Genomic DNA, 22,226 nt, shown 5'->3' on the forward strand with positions numbered 1-22,226 from the left:
GATATGGCAAAAGGCTGAAAGTTTTTTTGACACCCAAAAGAAAGACTTAGGAGTGAGATAAAATGTAATGGGTTAAGTATTGAGTTGAATAAACACATATGGCAGGATAGATTAAATAGTCTCAATGTAGCAATATGCAAATAAGTAATAGTTTATGTTAAATAAATGTCACTTTTCAAATATTAAAGCTGTCCCCCACAACCCAGGCAATGGTATATCAGTCGTTTTTGATAAATCAGCCCAGTTCAAGAGTTCTAATCTGACTATTACAATCTCAGTTGTATTTTGAGGAAAAAGATGCAAAATCACATTTTGGTATTGTCATCTCTGATCACTACCTTTGGCAAAACTGCAGTGAGCCTCTGTTGTTTCTGGGTCTCTGTGTGTTTCTGTCTCTCTGTCTCTTTCTCTCCTCCTTTACCAGTTTCTGGCAGTGCTACAGTCTACACCTCAGATGAGAATGGGGATGGCGGTCTCATTTTTTTGTGATCATCACCTATTTCTGTCTGACACGTCTCCCAACCCTACCACCACCAATTCCTGGTTACTCTACCCAGTGGTCCTTTCTGGGTATGAGGCACTTTGCTTCATGAAGTATCAGCTGCCAGTAACTCCAGGCAGGAGGCTGGTCCTCTCTTTCTGTACCAGAGATCTCCTGAGATCTGAGTACCCTGAGGTGGTTTTGGGGGATGGTGAGGGGCTACGGTCTAACTCCAGCCTCTGCTCTAGCCAGAGAAGACCCCTTTCTGCCACCTGTGCATCTTTTTGTATAGTTAAGAGTGGTGATGGTGGGGTGGCTTTCAGGCTTCCTAGACAGTGGCCCCTCTTGGAACCCTCGCATGGGGGTCCTATTACTCTTGTGGGTATTTGTTTGAACTTTGAGGGAAAACACAACACCTGGTATTCTCAGCTATGGGCAGTCTCTGTGGCTTGTGAACATATATCCTTTAGGTTTTAGCTACAGCTTTGTAGAAAGCATTGCATAGACAGGTACAACTAATTTGTATTTGCTATTAGGGACTCTATGACAACAAGAAAATGCATATTGGATATTTTATTTTTACACATTAACAAAACTCTAAGTCACCCTAAATTATTACAGTATGATGTTTGATATAATTGTGTACTTTTTTTTTTCCTATTGTGTAGTTTAAAATAAAACATTAAAACAGAAAACAAAGACCCCATAAAAACATTTTTTTTTTTTTTTTTTTAGATGGAGTCTCACTCTGTCACCCAGGCTGGAGTGCACGGGTTTCACCATGTTAGCCAGGATGGTCTCGATCTCCTGCCCTCATGATCCGCCTGCCTCGGCCTCCCAAAGTGCTGGGATTGCAGGTATAAGCCACCGCGCCCGGCCCATAAAAACATATTTATGGCTCCTTTCCACTTCTTGTGCCTCATAATTTTATTTTTCTTCTTTCCACCCCTCCCTTTTTTCATGTTTGCTTTCTCTTTAGTTTCTCTTTCTTACGTAGTTGCTTACTTTTTTTCTTTTTTTAAGAGATTGGGTATTGCTATGTTGCCCAGGCTGGTTTCAAACTCCTGGACTCAAGCAATCTTTCTGCTTTGGCCTCCCAAAATGCTAGGATTACAGGCATGAGCCACTGTGCCCAGCTAGTTGCTTACTTCTTAAGTGACCTAATGGTGACTTCAATGCTCAAGGGCACTTCCTAGGCTATTTGGTGGTCCTCAGTAATAAAGCGATTGTATAATCTTGTATGTGGATTAGCCAGTTTATCTTCATTATAGTATTGTCACTTCATTTGATACTACTCCAACTGAAAAAACTAAGCCTACTAACATATGCTAACAAAATACTACTTTTAGTGCATTACATTGTAAGTCAAGTCTGAATTTCCAAAATTTTTTAAGGAAAATGTTTTTAGAAATTGATGATGTTTAAATGGCCAAGATGACACCCATTAGTGGCTCTGACTGTTGAAAAAAATCAGAGAAACAAAACAGACTAGCATTCAGTTTCTGCAGAAGCTTTCTCTTTCTTAACCTTTTTTTCTTCTGTTGTCATTCCAGACACAATTACTAAGCTGCTTACACTACTGGCATGTCCAGATCTGTCTAACTTTCCCTGAACGGATTTCACATTCCTAGGATGTCCATGTAAACTTTTTGACCTGAGAGATGGGAATCCCAAAGTTTGATCTGGTTTCACAGACAGTAAGTTTTCCATTCCATTTCTGTCAGTAATGGTTAGGGACAAGCGAGGGATTCGAGGAATTGCTTCAGCGACATGGTGTTCATCTTCCATATCTGTAAACTGCTCTTTATGCTTGGCTTGCACTGCAGCTTCTGACACAATGTAAGGAATATCTGTGCTATGAGAGCGCGTGATCTTTTGAACTTGGCATTGCCATTCTGTCGTCCATTGCTGGTCCATGATTGAACTGTACTCTACATCCTGGTTAACCCCACTGACCAGCTTTCTTCCCCGGGAGTATACGAAGCTTCTGGACTTCATTGTTTTACAAGCATTGAACGTTTCTTCGGGGTAATAACGTGTAATTTTGGTTTCTTCCAGGGGATAGGAAATAGTGCCTTCTGTATTTGTCGTTTCCACTGTTAGCTGAGTGTTTTGAACGTCTGATTTGTCCTGTCCATGTATCACATCTGTTTTACTTAAACTTGGGGAAATAGTTTCTTCTTTTTTAGAGTCTGTCTGTCTTTCATCGTCTTCCTTTGAAATCCCAATATCTGGACCTAACTTTGACTCTTCAGCATTCTTTAAGTCATCTGCTGCAAGGTGACTGCCATCTGGGGTAGCTGATGTGCTTGTGCCCAGTGAAAGGTGAAGGCTGTTCTGACATTCTGGGACTAGATGCGTTTTCCCATCCTTCTCTTCCTTTATACGGAAGGAACAAGTTTTTTTCCTGACTCCTGTCCCTGGTGACATGGACAGAGATGTATCCTCAAACAATAACTCTTCTCCATTAAAATGATATCGATACAAGCTGTAGCCATCAGCGCTATTGATGCTGCTTTGCCGGAGAAGATACGTTGCCTCACATTCAGAAGAAGCTCGCGACCGTGCCTGGATCAGGTCAGACCTGTCGATTCCCACAAGATTTTCAAGAGCGTTCACCATTCTGTTAGATAATTCTTCTAGCTGAGCAAGTCGAAGGTCAACAGTCTGCAGGGAAGTTTTCATAAAAGTTTCTCTTTCATTGATTTCTTCCAACCTCATTGACATATTTTCAACTCTAGTGAATATAAAAGGATAGATTTATTAAACTGAGATTAAGTGGATATTAAAAAATCAAAAGATAATGTCATTGCTATGTGATTTTTTCCGAATTTTAATAATTATGGAACTGTTTGAGCATATTTACAAGCTTCACAATCCTCTAACATGACTACTCAAATTACCATGAGGAGCCACCAGAAAATGATGGAAATAATAGTTAATGCATATAGTACTTACTGCTCACCAGTCATTGTTCTAAGAGCATAATGTAGTCACTAACAAGTACTAACTAAGGTTCAATCCTAGGCTTATTTAATCTTCAGAGCAGTCCTTGGAAGTAGGTCTTTTATTATCATCTCCATTTTACAGGTGAGGAAATTAAGTCATGGAGCGTATAAGTAATTCCCCCAAAGGTAGGAAGCAGTGGAGTAGGAATTTGAGCACACACAGCCTAGCTCCAGCACTCACTCCAGTCCTTGTCTCTTAGCTGGTACATCATGCTGCTTCTAGTAATAACGGAAGGTACTAGTGCTTAGTTTTTAGAGCTTTGACTGTGGCTGTCAGCAGTGAATGGTTATAACAAAATAAATAAAATTAAAATCCTTATTTGAGGTTCAAGGGATTCAGAAAATAAACCATTAATAATTAAGTTCAGATGATCAGATAGTTTGCTTAAAGTACAGTAGGTGACTTAATTGTCTGAAAAATACCAGTAACTTTAAATTATTCTTTATATTTAAGAAGTAGTATTTCCTTAACAAGGTTACACACAGAAAAGAGCATGGGAGATTATATATGTCTGCTGTTAAGTTTTTTTTTTTTAATTCTTAGAAGATCAGGCAACAGCCTATAAAACCACAATGTTGCCTGGCCTAAAATCCACTGGTACAGACTTTGTTTTATATTTTACTACATACTGTATGAATTATTTCAATAGGAATTTAACTCTAAGAGGCGAGGTATGCCCAGGATTGAGGATCACTTTCTAAAAGTTGAATTTGTCCCCAGGATGGAGCTGGGAGTCCTGGCTACTCTTCTGGCTGGTTCATCCCTGTGTGATGGCAAACACTTAGGTCTAATTCCTTTATGCTTTTATTTTCTCCCAGCTTTCTTAAAAACATAGGGAGACTTGGCTTATGTTGCAATCTGTATGACCTACGAAGGTCTTTACTACCTTCTCTGCACAGCCTTATACATGTCCTCACTCGTTCTGCTGGCTCTGCTCTTATCCATCCATTTCATTTTGGTCAGCCACCCCACTCTTTTGTTTTCTGGGCAGATTGCCTGCTGCTCTTTGCACTGCTAAGTCTGCTCTGTGCTTGACTGCATCTCCCGAACTCCAGCCCCACCCTGCAGCTTCTGTGGCTACCTTGCCCCACCTTCTCCCAGAGTTTCTTTTGCTAATGCCACTCTTCTGTTGGCCACATTGACAGCTGTGCTCTGATGTGTCTGTGTTTGTATGTGTGGTTCCTTGGCTTCTATTCTTAACTCTTTTCTTGGGGTGAGAACTATTTATATGTACTATAGGAAACCACATCATTTGAGCAGGAAGGGTCTGGCTTCCTGGAAGTTTGCCACCAGGGAGGACCAACTTCACCATGTATGAGAAGTCCTGGCTTCCTTTTTTTAAAGCCTCTGTATCACAGGCACTGTAGGCTCTAAGGGTTCTCTCTCCTCTTGCATTTCAGAGACCAACAGAAGAATTTTTCACTATGAACTTTCCATTACTTCTAAGACTTGGTGTTCTTCGTTAAAAATAATGGCTCCTGGCCAGGTGCAGTGGCTCACACCTGTAATCCCAGCACTTTGGGAGGTCAAGGCGGGTGGATCACCTGAGGCCAGGAGTTCGAGACCAGCCTGGCCAATATGGTGAAACCCCGTCTCTACTAAAAACACAAAAATTAGCTGGACGCGGTGGCACATGCCTGTAATCCCAGCTACTTGGGAGGCTGAGGCACGAGAATTGCTTGCCCCCAGGAGGCAGAGGTTGCAGTGAGCCAAGATCGCACCACTGCACTCCAGCCTGGATGACAGAGCGAGACTCCATCTCAATCAATCAATCAATCAATCAATCAAGATTCCCTACTCCCTTCAGATCTATTACCTGATGATTCTTTTTGTATCAAAAAACCCACATTGTCCCAGTCAAACCTGAGTTCCTTTACAAACATACAGTAAGAGATACTGCAGCTCTGCCAACTTTTCTAAATAAATACACTGGTGAAATGAAGATAAATATTTTTCCTTTCAAATCTTTTATAGTTTTGCCTATTTTCCCCTTTATTACCTAATTCAGATAACAGCACTCTCAGCCACTCATATATGAAAAAGAAACCTCAAAGTCATTGCATTCTTTGATCTCCCTTATACTAACTCTCTCCCCTCACTTCTCTCCTCTCCTCTCCCCTCTGCATTGAATCAGTTACCAAGCTCCTTTTTTGGTGTTTCAAATCTCCCATCCCTACTGTTGCTCCCTTCGTTGAAGCTGTGGAAGAAACAATGCGTAATAATGTGCCTTGGGTTCAGAGAAATTGTCAGTTGCTTGTTTGGAGCTTGTGAACAGCTACAACATGGATACAGCAAATTTTAAACAGCTATGCCAAATGAAGGGAAGTTGCATTGAGTTTTATAGTATGTAGGAAAGAAGAAAGATAAAAATGAGTTTAAGTTCACTTACATCTGAAATGATTAACATAAAGGACAAATGAGGATCTATCTCCTTTGTTAACCATGGTTAGTAACTTCCCATAATTATTTAAAACATGTTTTACAAACCTTGACACCCACACAAAGAGTGGTTTCCATTTCAGATAGAGAAATGGCTATCTAGGAATCAGTTTGACAAGGGCCTTACATCTGTTTACACATCAAATGGCAGAAGAACACAAGAGAATCCATCATTCATGATAAAGCTCATAGTGAGATATGACTAATCAGCAAAGAAGTTATTTGTGTCGCTTTCTGAGTCTTAATCCAGTTTTCCTTTCAGCACTGAGTAAAAAATATTTTTCAGCACATCATAGAATATAAAGCATTCCAGATTCAAGTAATTCACTTGGCTTTCCCTTTAATTAAAGTTAATGCTCTCTTAAAGATTTATTTCTTTATTTCCATTCTTTTTTTTTTTTTTTTTTTTTTTTTTGAGACGGAGTCTCACTCTGTTGCCCAGACTACGGTACAGTGGCGCAATTTCCACTCACTGCAACGTCTGTATCCTGGGTTCAAGCGATTTTCCTGCCTCAGCCTCCCAAGTAGCTGAGACTACAGGCGCCTACCACCATGTCTGGATAATTTTTGTATTTTTAGTAGAGAGGGGGTTTCACCATGTTGGCCAGACTGGCCTTGAACTCCTGACCTCAGGTGATCCACCTGCCTCAGCCTCCCAAAGTGCTAGGATTACAGGCATGAGCCACCATACCTGGCAAAGATATATTTCTAAAAGGGATGTGCCACAGTACCTGTTGAAGGACATTTGGGTTGTTTCCATTATTTGGCAAAAGAGCTGCTATAAACATTCATGTACAGGTTTTGTGTGAACATGTTTTCATTTCTCTAGGATAAATACCTAGGAGTTAAATACCTGGGATTGCTGATTCATAGGGTAAATGTATGTTTAACTTTATAAGCAACTGCCCAACCATTTTTCACAGTGGCTGTACCATTTTTTATTCCTACCAGCAGTGTATGCAAATTCCAGTTGCTCAGCATCCTTCTTGGCTGTTGTTATTTTTAGTTTTTTTTATTTTTAGCTCTTGTATTTGGTGTATAGCTGTGTCTCATTCTGGTTTTAATTTTCATTTCACTGATAGCTGATGATGTTGAGCAACTTTTTAGGTACATATTTAACAACCTTATGTCCTCTCTGGTATGTCTAGTCTAATCTTTAGCTCATTTTTTTATTGGGCCATTTTTTCCTTCCTATGGGTTATTATGGGTTTTAGAGTTCTTTAGATATTTTGTTTAAAAGTCTGTTGTCAGATACATGAGTAACATGATTATGCTTTTGGTGTTGCATTGAAGAATCCTTTGTCTATTCCCAAGATGTGAAGATTTTCTCTTATGTTTTCTTCCAAACATTTTATAGTTTTGTGTTTTATATTTAGATCTATGCTCCATTTAAAATTTTTGTATGTGTTGATATCATTTTTTGCATAACAATGTCCAACTGTCCTAATACCATTAGTTGAAAAGATGATTCATTCCTCGTTGAATTAGTTTTGCACCTTTGAGGAAAGAAATCAATTGTCTCTATTTGGGTAAATCTACTCCTGGGCTCTTTATTTATTTATTTATTTTTTTGAGACAGAGTCTCGCTCTGTCACCCAGGTTGGAGTGCAGTGGCCAGATCTCAGCTCACTGCAAGCTCCGCCTCCCGGGTTTATGCCATTCTCCTGCCTCAGCCTCCCGAGTAGCTGGGACTACAGGTGCCCGCCACCTCACCTGGCTAGTTTTTTGTATTTTTTAGTAGAGATGGGGTTTCCGGATGGTCTCAATCTCCTGACCTCGTGATCCGCCCGTCTCGGTCTCCCAAAGTGCTGGGATTACAGGCTTGAGCCACCGTGCCCGGCCTACTCCTGGACTCTTTATTCTGTTTCGTTTATGTATGTGTTGGACCCTTCACCAATACCACACTGTCTTCACTACTACAGCTTCAGAGTAAGCCTTAAAACTGGGTAGTGTGATTCCTCTAATGTTATTCTTCTTTTCAAAATTGTTTTACATAGCCTAGTTCCTTGACCTTTCCATTTAATTTTCAAAATAAGTTGACATAGCTGGGCACAGTGGCTCATGCCTGTAATCCCAGTGCTTTAGGAGACTGAGGTAGGAGGATTGCTTGAGCTCAGGAGTTTGAGACCAGCCCAGAAAACATAGGGAGATCTCATCTATAACAACAGCAACAACAACAACAGCAACAACAAAACCAGTTGACATATCTACAAAATATCCTGCTGGGATTTTGACTGGTATTGTGTTAAATCTATAGATAAATTTGGGGAGAATTGACATCTGTGCCACATTGAGTCTTCCAATACATGAATATGGTTTATCTTCCCATTTATTTAAGTGATCTTTGATTTCTTTCATCAGCACTTTGTAGTTTTCTGCATATAGATCCCATACATATTTTACGAGATTTATACCTAAGTATTTCAGTTTTGTTAGAGCTCTGTGAGAATGGTATTATTTTAAAAATTCCAATGTTCAGTTACACACTGATGGTATACAGAAATAAGATTAATTTTTGTTTGTTGACTTTGTACTCTGTAGCCTTGTTAAATTCACATATTACTTCTGGGACATTTTCATTTGTTTCATTTCATTTTTTAAAGATTTTATGTGATTTTCTACATAGATAATCATGTCATCTATAAATAGAAATGGTTTTATGTATTTATGTATTTCTCTCCAAGACATAAGACTTTTTTTTCCTTGCCTTATTGCATTGCCTAAGACTTCCAGTACATTGTTGGAGTCGTGAGAGTGGCCGCCCTTCCTTGTTCCCAGTTTCAGGAGAAAGCATTCTGTCTTTCACGATGTTAGCTATAGATTTTATGTAAATGCCATTTTTCAGATTAAGGAGGTTCTCTTCTGTTCCTAGTTTGCTGAGAGGCTTTTAGAAAATGTATTTTTTATCATCATGAATGTTGAATTTCATCAAATGGTTTTTCTGCACCAATTGCTAGAAACATATAGGGTTCTTTCCTTTAAATCATTAATATGGTGGATTACACTGATTGTTTTCAAATACTGACCTAGCCTTTTATCCCTGGGATAAACTACCTGATCATAGGTAGACTCAATTTGCTAGTATTTTGTTGTGAATTTTTGTGTCTATGTTCAAGAGGAATATTGGTCTGTAGTTTTCTTTTTTCAATTGTCTTTGTCTGGTTTTGGTATCATGGTGATGATGGCCTCAGGAAATGAGATGGGAAGTGACTAGAGCATTTACTATAGATTTTACAGTGGTGGTTTTAGGGATTACAAATAGATAGTAACATTTCACAGTGTACTTAGCATCAGTATTTCACCACTTCAATTTGAATGTAGGAACATTACTACCATACAGATCCCTTTCCCATAGCCCTTTGTGCTGCAGTTGTCATTCATTGCATCCACATATATTGAAAACGCCATCAGACAATATGGCAATTTTTGCTTTTGACTGTCAAATATACTTTAAAGAACTCAGAAAGAGAAGATTCATCTTTACATTTATCAACATATTTATTATTTCTGATGCTCTTGATGTTCCAAGTTCAATTCTGGTATCATTTCCTTCTGTCTGAAGAATTTCCTATAGTTATTCTTTTAGAATTGGTCTGCTAGCAGTGAATTCTTTGTCTGATTTTTTTTCACTTTCATTTTTGAAGAATATTTTTGTTGAGTATGTAATTCTGGGTTGGTTTTTCTTTTCTTTCAGCACTTTAAAAACATAATGCAGGGCATAGTGACCTGTGCCTGTAATCCCAGCTACTCGGGAGGCTGTGGTGGGAGGGTCGCTTGAGCCCAGGTGTGTGAGTTCAGCCCAGGCAACACAGGAGACCTCATCTCAAAAAATAAATAAAATTTAAAATTAAAAACATAGTGCTACTTCCTTCTGACCTCCAAGGTTTCTGATGAGAAATCTGCCGTCATTTAAATCACTGTTCTCCAGTAAGTAATGTGTCTTTTTCTCTGGTCAATTTTTTTCTTTGCTGTCAATTTTTTTCCCTCTGTCTTTAGTTTGTGGCCCTCCATTTGATATGGATTCATTTGAGTTAGTCCTGTTTAGCATTCTCTACATTTAATTTGTGGTCTTATGTCTTTCATCAAACTTGGGAAGTTTTCAGTGATTTCTTCAAGTAGTTTTTCTGCATCATACTCTTTCTCTTCTTCTGGGACTTTTATAATACAAATGTTATACTTTTTGTTATTGCCCCACACTTCTCTGAGGCTTTGGGCTTTTTTTTCCAGCCCATTTACTCTCTTGTTCAAATTGAGTAATTTTCTATTGAAATATCTTCAAGTTTACTCTCTCCTCTGTAATCCCTGTTTTGCTATTGAGCCTATCCAATGAAGTTTTCATTTCACTTACTGTATTTTTTGGTAAAATTTTCTTTGGATTTTCTTAATATCTTCTGTTCTTTTTCCTAGACTTTCTAGTTTTCTATTAGTTTCCAGAGCCTTTGCAATTTTGTTAAAGCATTTTCATAATAGCTGCTTTAAACTCTTTGTCAGATAATTTCAACATCTGTGTTATCTTGACATTGACATTTACTGATTGTCTTTTTTTCCCAGATGAGTTGAGAGCTTCCAGATTCTTCATACTCCAAATGATTTTGAATTGTAGCCTGACATTTTGAATATTATACCACATGACTCTGAATCTTGTTTAATTTTCATGGAGAATGTTGATTTATTTTGTTTTGGCAGGCGATGAACCTGGTTAGTTTCAGACTGCAAGTTCTGACATGCTTTCTGTGGAGTGTGATTCCAATGCCAGTTCAGTTTTCAAAGTCTTTGCACTGCTATTGAGAGCTGACCTATGTGTGTGCAGCCCAGTAGTCAGTCTGGGACCTTGGTAGCAGTCTGTTCATTACTTCAGTTCTTATTGTCTTTGAGATATTTCTTCTTTTTACATGTGGGCCTTTATAGTTGTAAATATCCTTCTAAATACTGCTTTTACTGTATCCCATAAATTTTGGTATGTTGTGTTTTCATTTTGTTCACCTTGAAGTATTTTCTAATTTCTCTTGTGATTTCTTCTTTGATCTATTGATTATTTAAGAGTGTGTTAATTGTCACAGATTTGTAAATTTTCCAAATTTTCATTTGTTATTAATTTATCATTTTATTTTGTTGTGGCCTGAGAATACACTTTGTTTAATCTTAATCTTTTTAAAATTTATTGAGACTTGTTTTATGGCCTAAAAGATGATGTATCTTGGAAAATGTTCCATATGCTTATAAAATGAATATATATTTTGCTGTTGTTGAGTGTTCTGTTGATGTCTGTTACCTTGAGTTGGCATATAGTTGGCATATAGTATTGGCCAAGGCGTCTATTTTCTTAATGAACTTCTGTCTAGTTCTATTATTAATGGAAGTGGAATACTAGAGCCTAAAACTATTATTTGAGAACTATCTGCTTCTCCCTTCAATTCTGTCAGTTTTTGCTTCATATCTTATGAGGCTCTGCTGTTGGGTGCATATATGTTTATAATTGTTATTTCTTTTGGATATAGTTACTTTTTAATCAGGTAACTGATTTGTCTCTGGTAACAATATTTGTCTTAGAGTCTATTTTTTACCTGATAGGTGTAGCCTCTCCAACTATTTTTTGATTACTGTTTGCATGAAATATCTTTTTCCATCCTTTTACTTTAAAACTTTAAAAATCTTTGAATCTGAAGTGAGCCTTGTAGACAGCATGTAATTACATCATATTTTAAACATTCATGTGCTAGTCTCTGTCTTAGAGAGCTTTATCTATTTACATTTAATATAATTACTGGTAACGAAGAACTTACCTCTGCCATACTGCTATTTATTTTCTATATGTTATGTCTTTTTTTGTCCCTCAACTCCATCATTACTGGTTTCTTCTGTGTTAAATAAGTATTTTCTAGTGTATCATTTTAATTCACTTAATATTTCTTTTCTTTTTTAAGATATGGGGCCCTGCTATGTTTCCTAGGCTGGCCTTGAACTCCTGGGAAGATGATCTTCCTGCCTTAACCCCTTGAGTGGCTGGGAATACAGGCATGCACTACCATACCTGGCTCTTGTTCTTTCTTTTATCATATGTTTTTGAGTTATTTTCTTAGTGCTTGCCCTGGGGATTATCACTAACATCTTAATTTATAACAGTCTACTTTAATGCCAATTACTTTTTTTTTTTTTTGAGATGGAGCATCACTGTGTTGCCCAGGCTGAAGAGCAGTGGCAAGATCTTAGCTCGCTGCAACCTCTGCCTCCTAGGTTCAAGTGATTATTGTGCCTCAGCCTCCTGAGTAGCTGGGATTATAGGCATGTGCCACCACACAGGCTAATTTTTATATTTTCAGTAGAGATGGGGTTTCACCTTGTTGGCCAGGCTGGTCTCAAACTCTCGACCTCAGGCGATCCACCTGCCTTCGCCTCCCAAAGTGCTGGGATTAGATGTGTGAGCCCTTGCATCTGGCGTAACACCAATTACTTTCAATAATATACACAAACTTTACTCTTATAAAGCTCCATGCTCCCCCCATGTTATTCTGTTATTATCACAAATGACAACTTTGTTCATTGTGTACCCATCAACATAGATTTGTAATGACTGCTTTATGTGGTTGTCTTGTAAATCATGTAGAAAATAAAAAGTAGTTACAAACAAAAAATAAATATATAATGCCTTTTATATTTACCTATGTAGTTACATTTACTGGTCCTCTTTATTTCATGTGGATTTTAGGTTATTGTCTTATGTCTTTTCATTTCTGCCTGAAAAACTATCTTTAGTATCCCTTGTAGTAGGTTTGCTAGTAATGAATTCTCTTGGTTCTTGGTTATCTGGGAATATCTTAATCTGTCCTTCATTTTTAAAGGGTAGTTTTGCTGCATATACAATTTTTAGTGGACAGTTTTTCTTTCAGCACATTGACTATGTCTTCCCAAGGTCTTCTGGTCTTTCTGGCTTATGATGAGAGGTCAGCCTTTTTATCGAATTGAGCATCCTTTGCATGTGATGAGTTGCTTCTCTCTTGCTGCTTTCAAGATTCTTTTCCTTTGGCTTTTAACAGTTTGACTATAATGTTAATTAGTATAGATCTCCTTGAGTTTATCCTACTTGGAGTTCATTGAGCTTCTGGGATATGTAGATTCATGTCTTTCATTAAATTTGTAAAATGTTGGTCATTATTTCTTTAAATATTGTTTCTGCCACTTTTGCTTCTCTCCTTCTATAACTCTCATAATGCCTATGTTGTTCTGCTGGATGGTGTTCCACAGGTCTCTGAGACTGTTCAATTTCTTTTCATTTCTTCCCCCTGTTCCTTAGACTGGGTAATTTTAACTGATTTATCTTCCAGTTTGCTGATTCTTTAATCTGCCTGCTCAAATGTGCTATTGGGCCTCTAGAGTGAACTTTTCATTTCAGTTATTGTACTTTACAATGTCAGAATTTCCTTTCCTTCCTCCTTCCTTCCTTTCTTTTCTTTTTTTTGACAGTGTCTGGCTCTATTGTCCAGGCTGGAATGCAGTGACAAGATCATAGCTCACTGTAGCCTTGAATTCCTGGGCTCAAGCAATCCTCCCACCTCACCCTCCCAAGTAACTAAAACTACTGGCACCACCAAGCTTGGCCAGTTGCCATGATATGCACTACCATGCCTGTCAAGTTTTAAAAACAATTTTATGTAGATGGTGTCTTGCTATGTTGCCAAGGCTGGTCTTGAACTCCTGGCTTCAAGCAATCCTCCTGCCTTGGCCTCCCAAAGCCTTGGGATTACAGGCATGAGTCACTGTGCCTGACCTATTTAAAAATATATATATATATATGTATATATATGTATACATATATATAATTTCTACCTCTTTTATTTTGAGACATCATCTACTACTTGATATAATTTCTACCTCTTTATTGATAGTCTCTTATTTGGTGAAACATCCTTCTCATACTTTCCTTTACTTGTTTAGAGATGATTTCCTTTAGGTCTTTAAATCTACTTAAAATAGCTAAAATAGTTGAGTTAAACTCTTTGTTAAAACGTCTAATATCCAGGATTCCTAAGGGATGGTTTTTAAGATTGTCCTTTTTCCTATGTGTGGACCATAGTTTCTTATTTCTTTGCATGTTTTGTCATTTTTATTTAAAAGTGGACATGTTGAGTATTATAATGTGGCAATTCTAGAAATCAGATTCTCTCCCCTCTCAGGCTTGTTGTTATTGCTTCTTAATGTAGTTGTTGTTTGTTTAGTGATTTTTCTGAAATAATTTTGTAAAGTCTATATTCTTTATGTTGTTTGGCCACTAAAGTTTGTATTTTATTAGCTTAGTGGTCAGTTAATACTTAGAGATTTCCTTAAATGTGTGGAACAAAAACAACAAAATCTTCTAGTCTTTTCTGAGAAGAAGTATGTGTATATAGAGGCACGTCTTCAACATTCAGGCAGTTTACATCTTTGCCTTAGCCTTCACTTCCTGCTTGCACAGAGTCTCAAGGTCAGGTCAGCCAGAAATGAGCTTACAGCCTTCTCAGGTCTTTGCGGAGTATACACACAGCCCTGTGCATGCACATAGCTTTCTAGATTCCCAGGAATGTGTCAGAGCTTTTCAAAGCTGTTATGGACATCAGTTTTTCTCCCTAGTTTTTTGGTTAGTCTGTTGTTGGCCCTAGCTGTCATCTGTCACCTCAGGGAGCAAGCACTAAACCCTTTGCCTATAAATGTTTTTGACAACCCTTCCTCCACCCCTTCTAACTGGAAGCTTTAGTACTGGGCCTGTTCCAACTCAGGTGAAATAAAGACGAACCTTTCAGCCAGACTTTCAAGGAGCTGCCCTGTAATTTCAAAACAAGTAATTATAATTCTTTGCATATGAGATTCTTTCTGCTCCTGCTGGTACTAGGAATGCAGGTTGTTGTTTTCAAGGCGACCACTAAACTAGAGAGCAGAGGATAGGACAGGGCTAAGTTAAAATGTCACAATAAGCTCACTTTTCTGATCAAAATCCAGCCATTTTGTTTAAATAAGAATGCCCTAGGTTGCTTAATAAGCCATTGCTTAATTTCCAGAGTTCCACAGAATATAGATTCTGACAGTTTTTGCCAACTTTGATGTTGCTTTTATGGTGGGGCAGAATTCCAGAGTTCCTTACTCTACCTGCTTTTGTTCATGTCACCCCATTCAATACCTTTGGTATGTAAATAAGGAGCAGACTCCCCCACCCCTGACAGACACAGTCTGCAGGTGAGCTCTGGAGTTCATAACTTTATGGCATTACTTTTCCAAGTTTCCCTCTCTTACTGTCTCCCTGATATCTCCAGTTCCTCAGAGCTCCCATTTGCTATCCTCCAGCCAGAAAGCTGGGGCTCAAATCAATCCTCTGTGCCCTGCACTTCCATGATTGCACTTACTGCCAGAGCCAAGTGACAGGAGGACAAAGAGAGCAAAGAGCAAAGATTGACTTCACCCTCTTGAATTTTGATGCAATGGGTGGGGACTTCACCAGACCTCTAGATTTCCTGCACCTGACTCCAGGCAGGGGGTGGGGGTGGGGCTATGGGACAATTGAAAGAGGAAAAAGGTACTCTTGGAATAAACAGATGAGATTATAAGCAGATGAGATGAGGTAAAAGAATAATTTCATTTAATATTAAAAGATATATGACCTTGGCTGGGCACCGTGGCTCACGCCTGTGATTCCAGCACTTTGAGAGGCAGAGGCAGATGGATCACCTGAGGTCAGGAGTTCGAGACCAGTCTGAACAGCATGGCAAAACACCATCTGTACTAAAAAATAAAAATAAAAAATTAGCTGGGCATGGTGGCATGTGCCTGTAATCCCAGCTATTTGGGAGGCTGAGGCAGGAGAATTGCTTGAACCCAGGAGGCGGAGGTTGCAGTGAGCCGAGATCGTGCCATTGCACTCCAGCCTGGGTGACAGAGCAAGACTCCGTCTAACGAAAAAAAAAGAAAAAGAAAAAAGATATATGACCTCACTTTGTACCCCAAGCTGATAAAGCAAAAAAATGTTAGTTATCAGGAACAGCCTCTTTGCCTCCAATGTCTTCTCACTCCAATCCAAAAAGATAACACAGAAACAGAACCACGTCAATCTTTGCTTTAAAATAATAGCAGCTTCCCATCACACTTAAGATAAAAACACAATTTCATTACAGTGTTGAATGCAATGAACACACCAAAGAGTGTGTTAAAGGAAAACCTTATAGTCTCCATTGGCAACCCTATTCTATGATATGGACATTGACACTTTCTCATACTATGTAAAGTGCTATGAAAATGTGGCTTTAATTCTTCCCTTCCATCCATGGCAGCCCTTAATCTTAACATCCCATAGAGATTTCTGTTCCTCATATGCATTCAAAGCTCTTGAGAATCTGCCCTCATCTTCCCATCCTGTCTCATCTTGTTCTTCATCCCCACATTTCCTCAAGGACCCTTTGCAAACATGCCATCATTATCAAAATTTAAAAATAAAATAATCTTAGAACTTGAGAACCCCAAATGCCAAGGCATTTGATGACTCCAGCTGTTAGAAAACCTGTCCTAGAGCTTTCAGCTAACCTCTGATGTTCGTGGAAGGACTAGATGAATGAAAGCTGTCTTGGTGATGTCAGGGACCTCAGCCATTGCATGTAAACGTATGTTATCATCCTGGCTTTAGGCATGATTTCATTAGATTATCATGGCTATGTTATTTATTTTAGGATTTGCAAAATTTTTCAAAATAATATTCACTTTACAAAATATGCCAATACTCTCAAATATTTCAAATCACATAGTGAAATAACTTATAACTATGTTTTTAGTATAACAAGTATTCAGCGCTAATAAATGATTTCTTTGAATAGTGGTACTGTGTGGTGCAAAGTGTGCTTTCTTACACACGGTGACACTGATTTCTGATCAGGTTCATTATCTTCCTTTCCCTCCAATTGAAGTTGGTGGCTTCTGTAACTATTTCTGGGTTTGGATTTACTTGTAGATGCTCTAAGTAGATCCACTAGGTTTTTATTTTTCACATTACGGTAGCATTGACTTTACAGAAAAAAATTCCACTTATGAATACTTTTAAAAAGGGCATTAATGAGGCCATTTTTCTAACCACCAAATACATGATTTCTTAACTGGCAGGCCTAAAAGCAATTCCTGAGGGCCACCCTCCATCCTTTTGTATCAAAGGAATCTATAAACAAATGAAATCTATAAACTGTCTGGGTTCCAATTAATCATTCTCCTGACTTTGAATAGAAATTTAAGCTGCACTTGATTTATTACAATATTTGCTCTGTCCTTAACTGCATCATGTGTACTGCTACTAAAGTCACGAGGAGCCCAGAACTGCATGTGCTTAATCAGTCTTGATTAATAATAGCTGTGTCCCTCCACGCCCATATTTCTCTTTTGACTCACAGATTAAATATTTAGGTTTTTCTGTTAAAAGGATACACCTGAATGCCCTAATCAGTCTCAAAACCTGGTGTACACACACACACACACACACACACACACACACACAACCTTGTTTTTTAAATTAAGAAAGTCGGCCGGTCGCGGTGGTTCACACCTGTAATCCTAGTACTTTGGGAGGCCAAGGCAGGCAGATCACCTGAGGTCAGGAGTTCAAGACCAGCCTGACCAACATGGTGAAACCCCCGTCTCTACTAAAAATACAAAAATTAGCCGGATATGGTGGCGTGCGCCTATAGTCCCAGCTACTTGGGAGGCTGAGGCAGGAGAATTGCTTGAACCTGGGAGGTGGAGGTTGCAGTGAGTCGAGATCATGCCACTGCACTCCAGCCTGGGCAACAGAGCAAGACTCTGTCTCAAAAAAATAAAATAAAATAAAATAAAATAAAATAAAGTAAAATATTGTACCAGATTAACAATTGACATTACATATCATGACTCTTTTTGTTTAATTTGGTTTTGAGAAAAAACAAAAGCTGTTTCTGATTAACGTGTGGCCAGTGTCAGCACTCCCTCTGAGATGTGCCCATCCACATTTGCATCTGGGATGAAGATACTCCACCAGCCCCTCTTTATTGTGCTTCTGTCCCTGGGGAGTGATTTATCAAACAACAGTTGCAGCATGATAGCAACTAAATTAAATGAATTAAATGGAACTGTGTGCTCTGTGAACTGTAAATGCTACACAAGTGTCAAAGGACATGGCTGTGTGAATATCATTGCAAATCTTCTCTATATCAGGGTATATCTATTATTAAGAATATTTGATTTTGGGCCGGGCGCGGTGGCTCAAGCCTGTAATCCCAGCACTTTGGGAGGCCGAGGCGGGTGGATCACGAGGTCAGGAGATCGAGACCATCCTGGCTAACATGGTGAAACCCCGTCTCTACTAAAAATACAAAAAAAAAAAAACTAGCCGGGCGTGGTGGCGGGCGCCTATAGTCCCAGCTACTTGGAGGCTGAGGCAGGAGAATGGCGTGAACCCGGGAGGCGGAGCTTGCAGTGAGCCGAGATCGCGCCACTGCACTCCAGCCTGGGTGACACAGCGAGACTCCGTCTCAAAAAAAAAAAAAAAAAAAAAAAAAAGAATATTTGATTTTGAACATGATGCCACTAAGCCTGAAGGTGGTTAAATAAAAACATACTTTTTGTTAAGGGGTTGTACATAATGTGTTCTGTTTCATTCAAATAATAGGCACGACAATATATGAATTTGTGGAACTTTTGTATTAACTTCCAAGAGAATACCTATGTATGGCATAACTTTACTGCACTTTGCATAGACTCTTGTCTATTAAACATAAGGTCCAAACTCATCTCCTTGTGGTAAGAGTCCCTCTGTGTCTTTCCTAGGAAGGACTGAAACATTTGGAGTTCCGTAGTAAGACAGTTGGTAAAACCTGTTTTATTTTATTTATTTATTATTTTATTTTATTTTTGAGATGGAGTTTCGCTCTATCACCCAGGCTGGAGTGCAGTGGCGTGATCTCGGGTCACTGCAACCTCTGCCTCCTGGGTTCAAGCAACTCTCCTGCCTCAGCCTCCCAAATAGCTGGGATTACAGGCATGTGCCACCACGTCCGGCTAATTTTTGTATTTTTAGTAGAGATGGGGTTTCACCATGTTGGTCAGGCTGGTCTCGAACTCCTGACCTCAGGTGATCTTCCCACCTTGGCCTCCCAAAGTGCTGGGATTACAGGTGTGAGTCACCGCCCTTGGCCTTTTAAATTTTAAATTTATTTTATTTTTCATTTTATTTTTGAGACAGACTTTCACTTCTGTTACCCAGGCTACAGTGCAATGGTGCAATCTCAGCTCACTGCAACCTATGCCTCCTGGGTTCAAGCAGTTCTCCTGCCTTAGCCTCCCTAGTAGCTGGGATTACAGGCCTGCACCACCACGCCCAGCTAATTTTTTGTATTTAGTAGAGACGGGGTTTCACCATGTTGGTCAGGCTGCTCTCTAACTCCTGACCTCAGGTGATCCACCTGCCTCAGCCTCCCAAAGTGCTGGATTACACGGATGAGCCACTGCACCTGGCCTTTTTAAATTTTTGTGACAGAGTCTCACTCTGTTGCCTAGGCTGGAGTGCAGGGGTGCAATCTTGGCTCACTGCAACCTCCGCCTCCCAGGTTCAAGTGATTCTCGTGCCTCAGTAGCTGGGATTACTGGCATGTGCCACTACACCCAGCTAATTTTTGTAATTTTAGTAGAGATGGAGTTTTGCCATGTTGGCCAAGCTGGTCTCGAACTCCTGGCCCCAAGTGATCAACCCACCTCGGCCTCCCAAAGTGCTGAGATTACAGGCGTGAGCCACTGTGCCCGGCCTAAAACTTGTTTTATACACAGTTATCTTTTCGTGGGAAACAATCGCCCTTCACCTGCAAGGAATCTCATAAATTATATGGGAACATTTCCTTAATGATAGAGTTAAATGTTAACATAAAGACATGATGTTAGTGGAGCTGGGTCCAGTTCATACTTGAAGAAACCCCTGTTTCAAGATCCCATGGTATTCTATACTTGAGTTCTAAAACTATAAACTATTCCTACCCTATAATTTAATTCCAGGACTACTGATCATAAAGTTGTCTTATCCACTCTAAATTTTACATCCAGCTATTTTAATTTCCATCCACTTCTTAATACAAGGCTGCCTTTTACATTTAGTAGTTATAGGAAGAACACCAGGATAAAATCTTGTTGTGCTTGCTTACAGAGTTTTTATGTGCGAAAGACTAAATGAAGACTACTCATAAAAGAACAAGACTCACGTCTTTTTGTTGTTGTTGTTGTTGTTGTTGTTGTTGAGACGGAGTCTCACTCTGTCACCCAGGCTGGAGTGCAGCGGCGCTATCTTGGCTCACTGCAACCTTCACCTCTCAGGTTCAAGTGATTCTCCTGCCTCAGCCTCCCGAGTGGCTGGGATTACAGATGCCCATCACCACTCCTGGCTAATTTTTGTATTTTTAATAGAGACAGGGTTTCACCATGTTGGTCAGGTTGGTCTTGAACTCCTGACCTCAAGTGATCCGCCCACATCGGCCTCCCAAAGTGCTGGGATTACAGGCTTGCGCCACCACGCCTGGCTAATTTTTTTTTATTTTTAGTAGAAATGGGGTTTCACCATGTTGACCAGGTTAGTCTTGAACTCCTGAACTCAAGTGATCCACCCCCATTGGCCTCCCAAAGTGCTGGGATTACAGACGTGAGCCACCGCACCTGGCCAAGACTCATGTCTTTCTTCTGGCTTTTTCATTCTTTCTAATAAACAGTATACTGAATAGTTACTAAAATAATATTAAGCTTTCTGGGATTCTAGCTCTATGCTGCCTCATTTAAATATGCCCCAGACTTCCTAGGTTTCTAGAATTCAGGTCATCTAATCATTAGCCTTTTCTGGTTATGTTCTGTTTTCTATTCAGGCCAGATTCTGTGGTTGGCCTTGAAGTGAAGCCCTCATTAATAACCTACGTTCTTTCTCCCTTACTTGCAACACATTAGTGCCAATCCCTAATCTCCCACCTATTGCTACCAGGACTCCAGGGCTAAGCAAGGATATTTGGTGCCTGGAGGCAATGTCGTATGTTTATGCTGCCATTTGCAAACACTGGCATCTTTGAGGTCTCTCCACAGACTGGTTCTTGGGCACACGGCCTCCTTCAGCATCCATGCCCTATGTACGGTTGTCTTTCTGTATCCTTGCCTTTCAGCTGTATGGTGTCACCGATGAAGGTCATGAGAACCTCAATGACCTGGCCCAGTACCAAGTCATGTTATCTAATTTAACTTGCATCTTAATTATTCCTGCCAAGTAATCCTGGTTATCTCCTTCCTGCCATATTTCCCCTAAAAGTGAACTTACTTGACTTGAATCCTTCCTACTGGCTTTAAGTCAATGGTGTTGATTGCTGGGGAGGTACACTTTGCCCATGCCCAGTTTTTCTTTCTCTGTGTGTGGACTTTTCATTAGTAATGCTCTGACCTCATTCCAGGCCTTTATTTATTTTGGAGGAGGACTGCTCATTTGGTTGGAGATTGGGGACCAGGACACCACATGCTTGTCTGTCTCTTTATCTTGGTCATCTGGTAGGCTTAGCGTGCAGGCTAACTCTGCCTGTGGGAAGGGAGGCCTGCGGTGGCTGGTGCTGCCTGTGGCTAAGTGGGTATCCCTAATTCTGGGTGAGTAGTAGGCAAGAAGAAAGCCACACCCTCCAGTACAACTTTTATTACTAATAAAGCTGGTATTTTTATCTCTATCCTCCTGAAGTCTGCATCTGTCTCTGAATTGGCTTTCAAAGTCAGATCAGGAACAAGGGTGTCATCCACTGGCACATGAAAACTCCAACATTTAATGCCATCCCCTTCCTATTATCCAAGCAACCTTGAACCCTATGAATTTAGAAGATTAAGGTATTCAGACAGGATCATCCCCAAACGTCTTCCCCATCACTGTACATTTGCCATTCTACAACCTTCTCTACACTCAAGGAATCCTCCACTTCCTTCCTAAGACTGATCTCTCTTTCAATTCCTCTAGTTACTATCTTGTCTTCTTCTAGGTAGGTCTCCATTACCAGTCACTTCTCTTTCTGGTCACATGGGAAAAGGATGCCAAAAAAAAGATTTCAAAGCCACAAATTGCTGATTTCCCATCAAGCCTACAGGCAATCCAGGATGGAGCGTGATGTCTCATGCCTGTAATCCCAGCACTCTGGGAGGCTAAGGCAGGAGGACTGCTTGAGGCCAGGAGTTCCAGACCAGCCTGGGCAACACAGTGAGATCCTGTATCTACAAAATATACAAAAATTAGCTGGGTGTGGTGATGCACCCCTGTAGCCTCAGCCGC

The 22,226-nt window shown here is 39.7% G+C and overlaps 1 protein-coding gene across 1 annotated transcript in view; it reads right to left on the reverse strand.

The window, feature by feature from the left end:
- Positions 1–1,723: 1,723 nt before the first annotated feature.
- The window catches only part of TRPM1 (transient receptor potential cation channel subfamily M member 1), a gene marked incomplete at its 5' end in the record, with an annotated part of 74,411 nt that continues 53,908 nt past the window's right edge, over positions 1,724–22,226 (reverse strand). Inside the window, one exon of the mRNA XM_073011945.1 lies at positions 1,724–3,218. Coding sequence (XP_072868046.1) covers positions 1,970–3,218 — 1,249 coding nt within the window. The remainder of the gene's footprint in view (positions 3,219–22,226) is intronic.

The sequence above is a fragment of the Chlorocebus sabaeus genome, chromosome 26 (genome assembly GCF_047675955.1).
Source record: "Chlorocebus sabaeus isolate Y175 chromosome 26, mChlSab1.0.hap1, whole genome shotgun sequence".
NCBI lineage: Eukaryota > Metazoa > Chordata > Mammalia > Primates > Cercopithecidae > Chlorocebus > Chlorocebus sabaeus.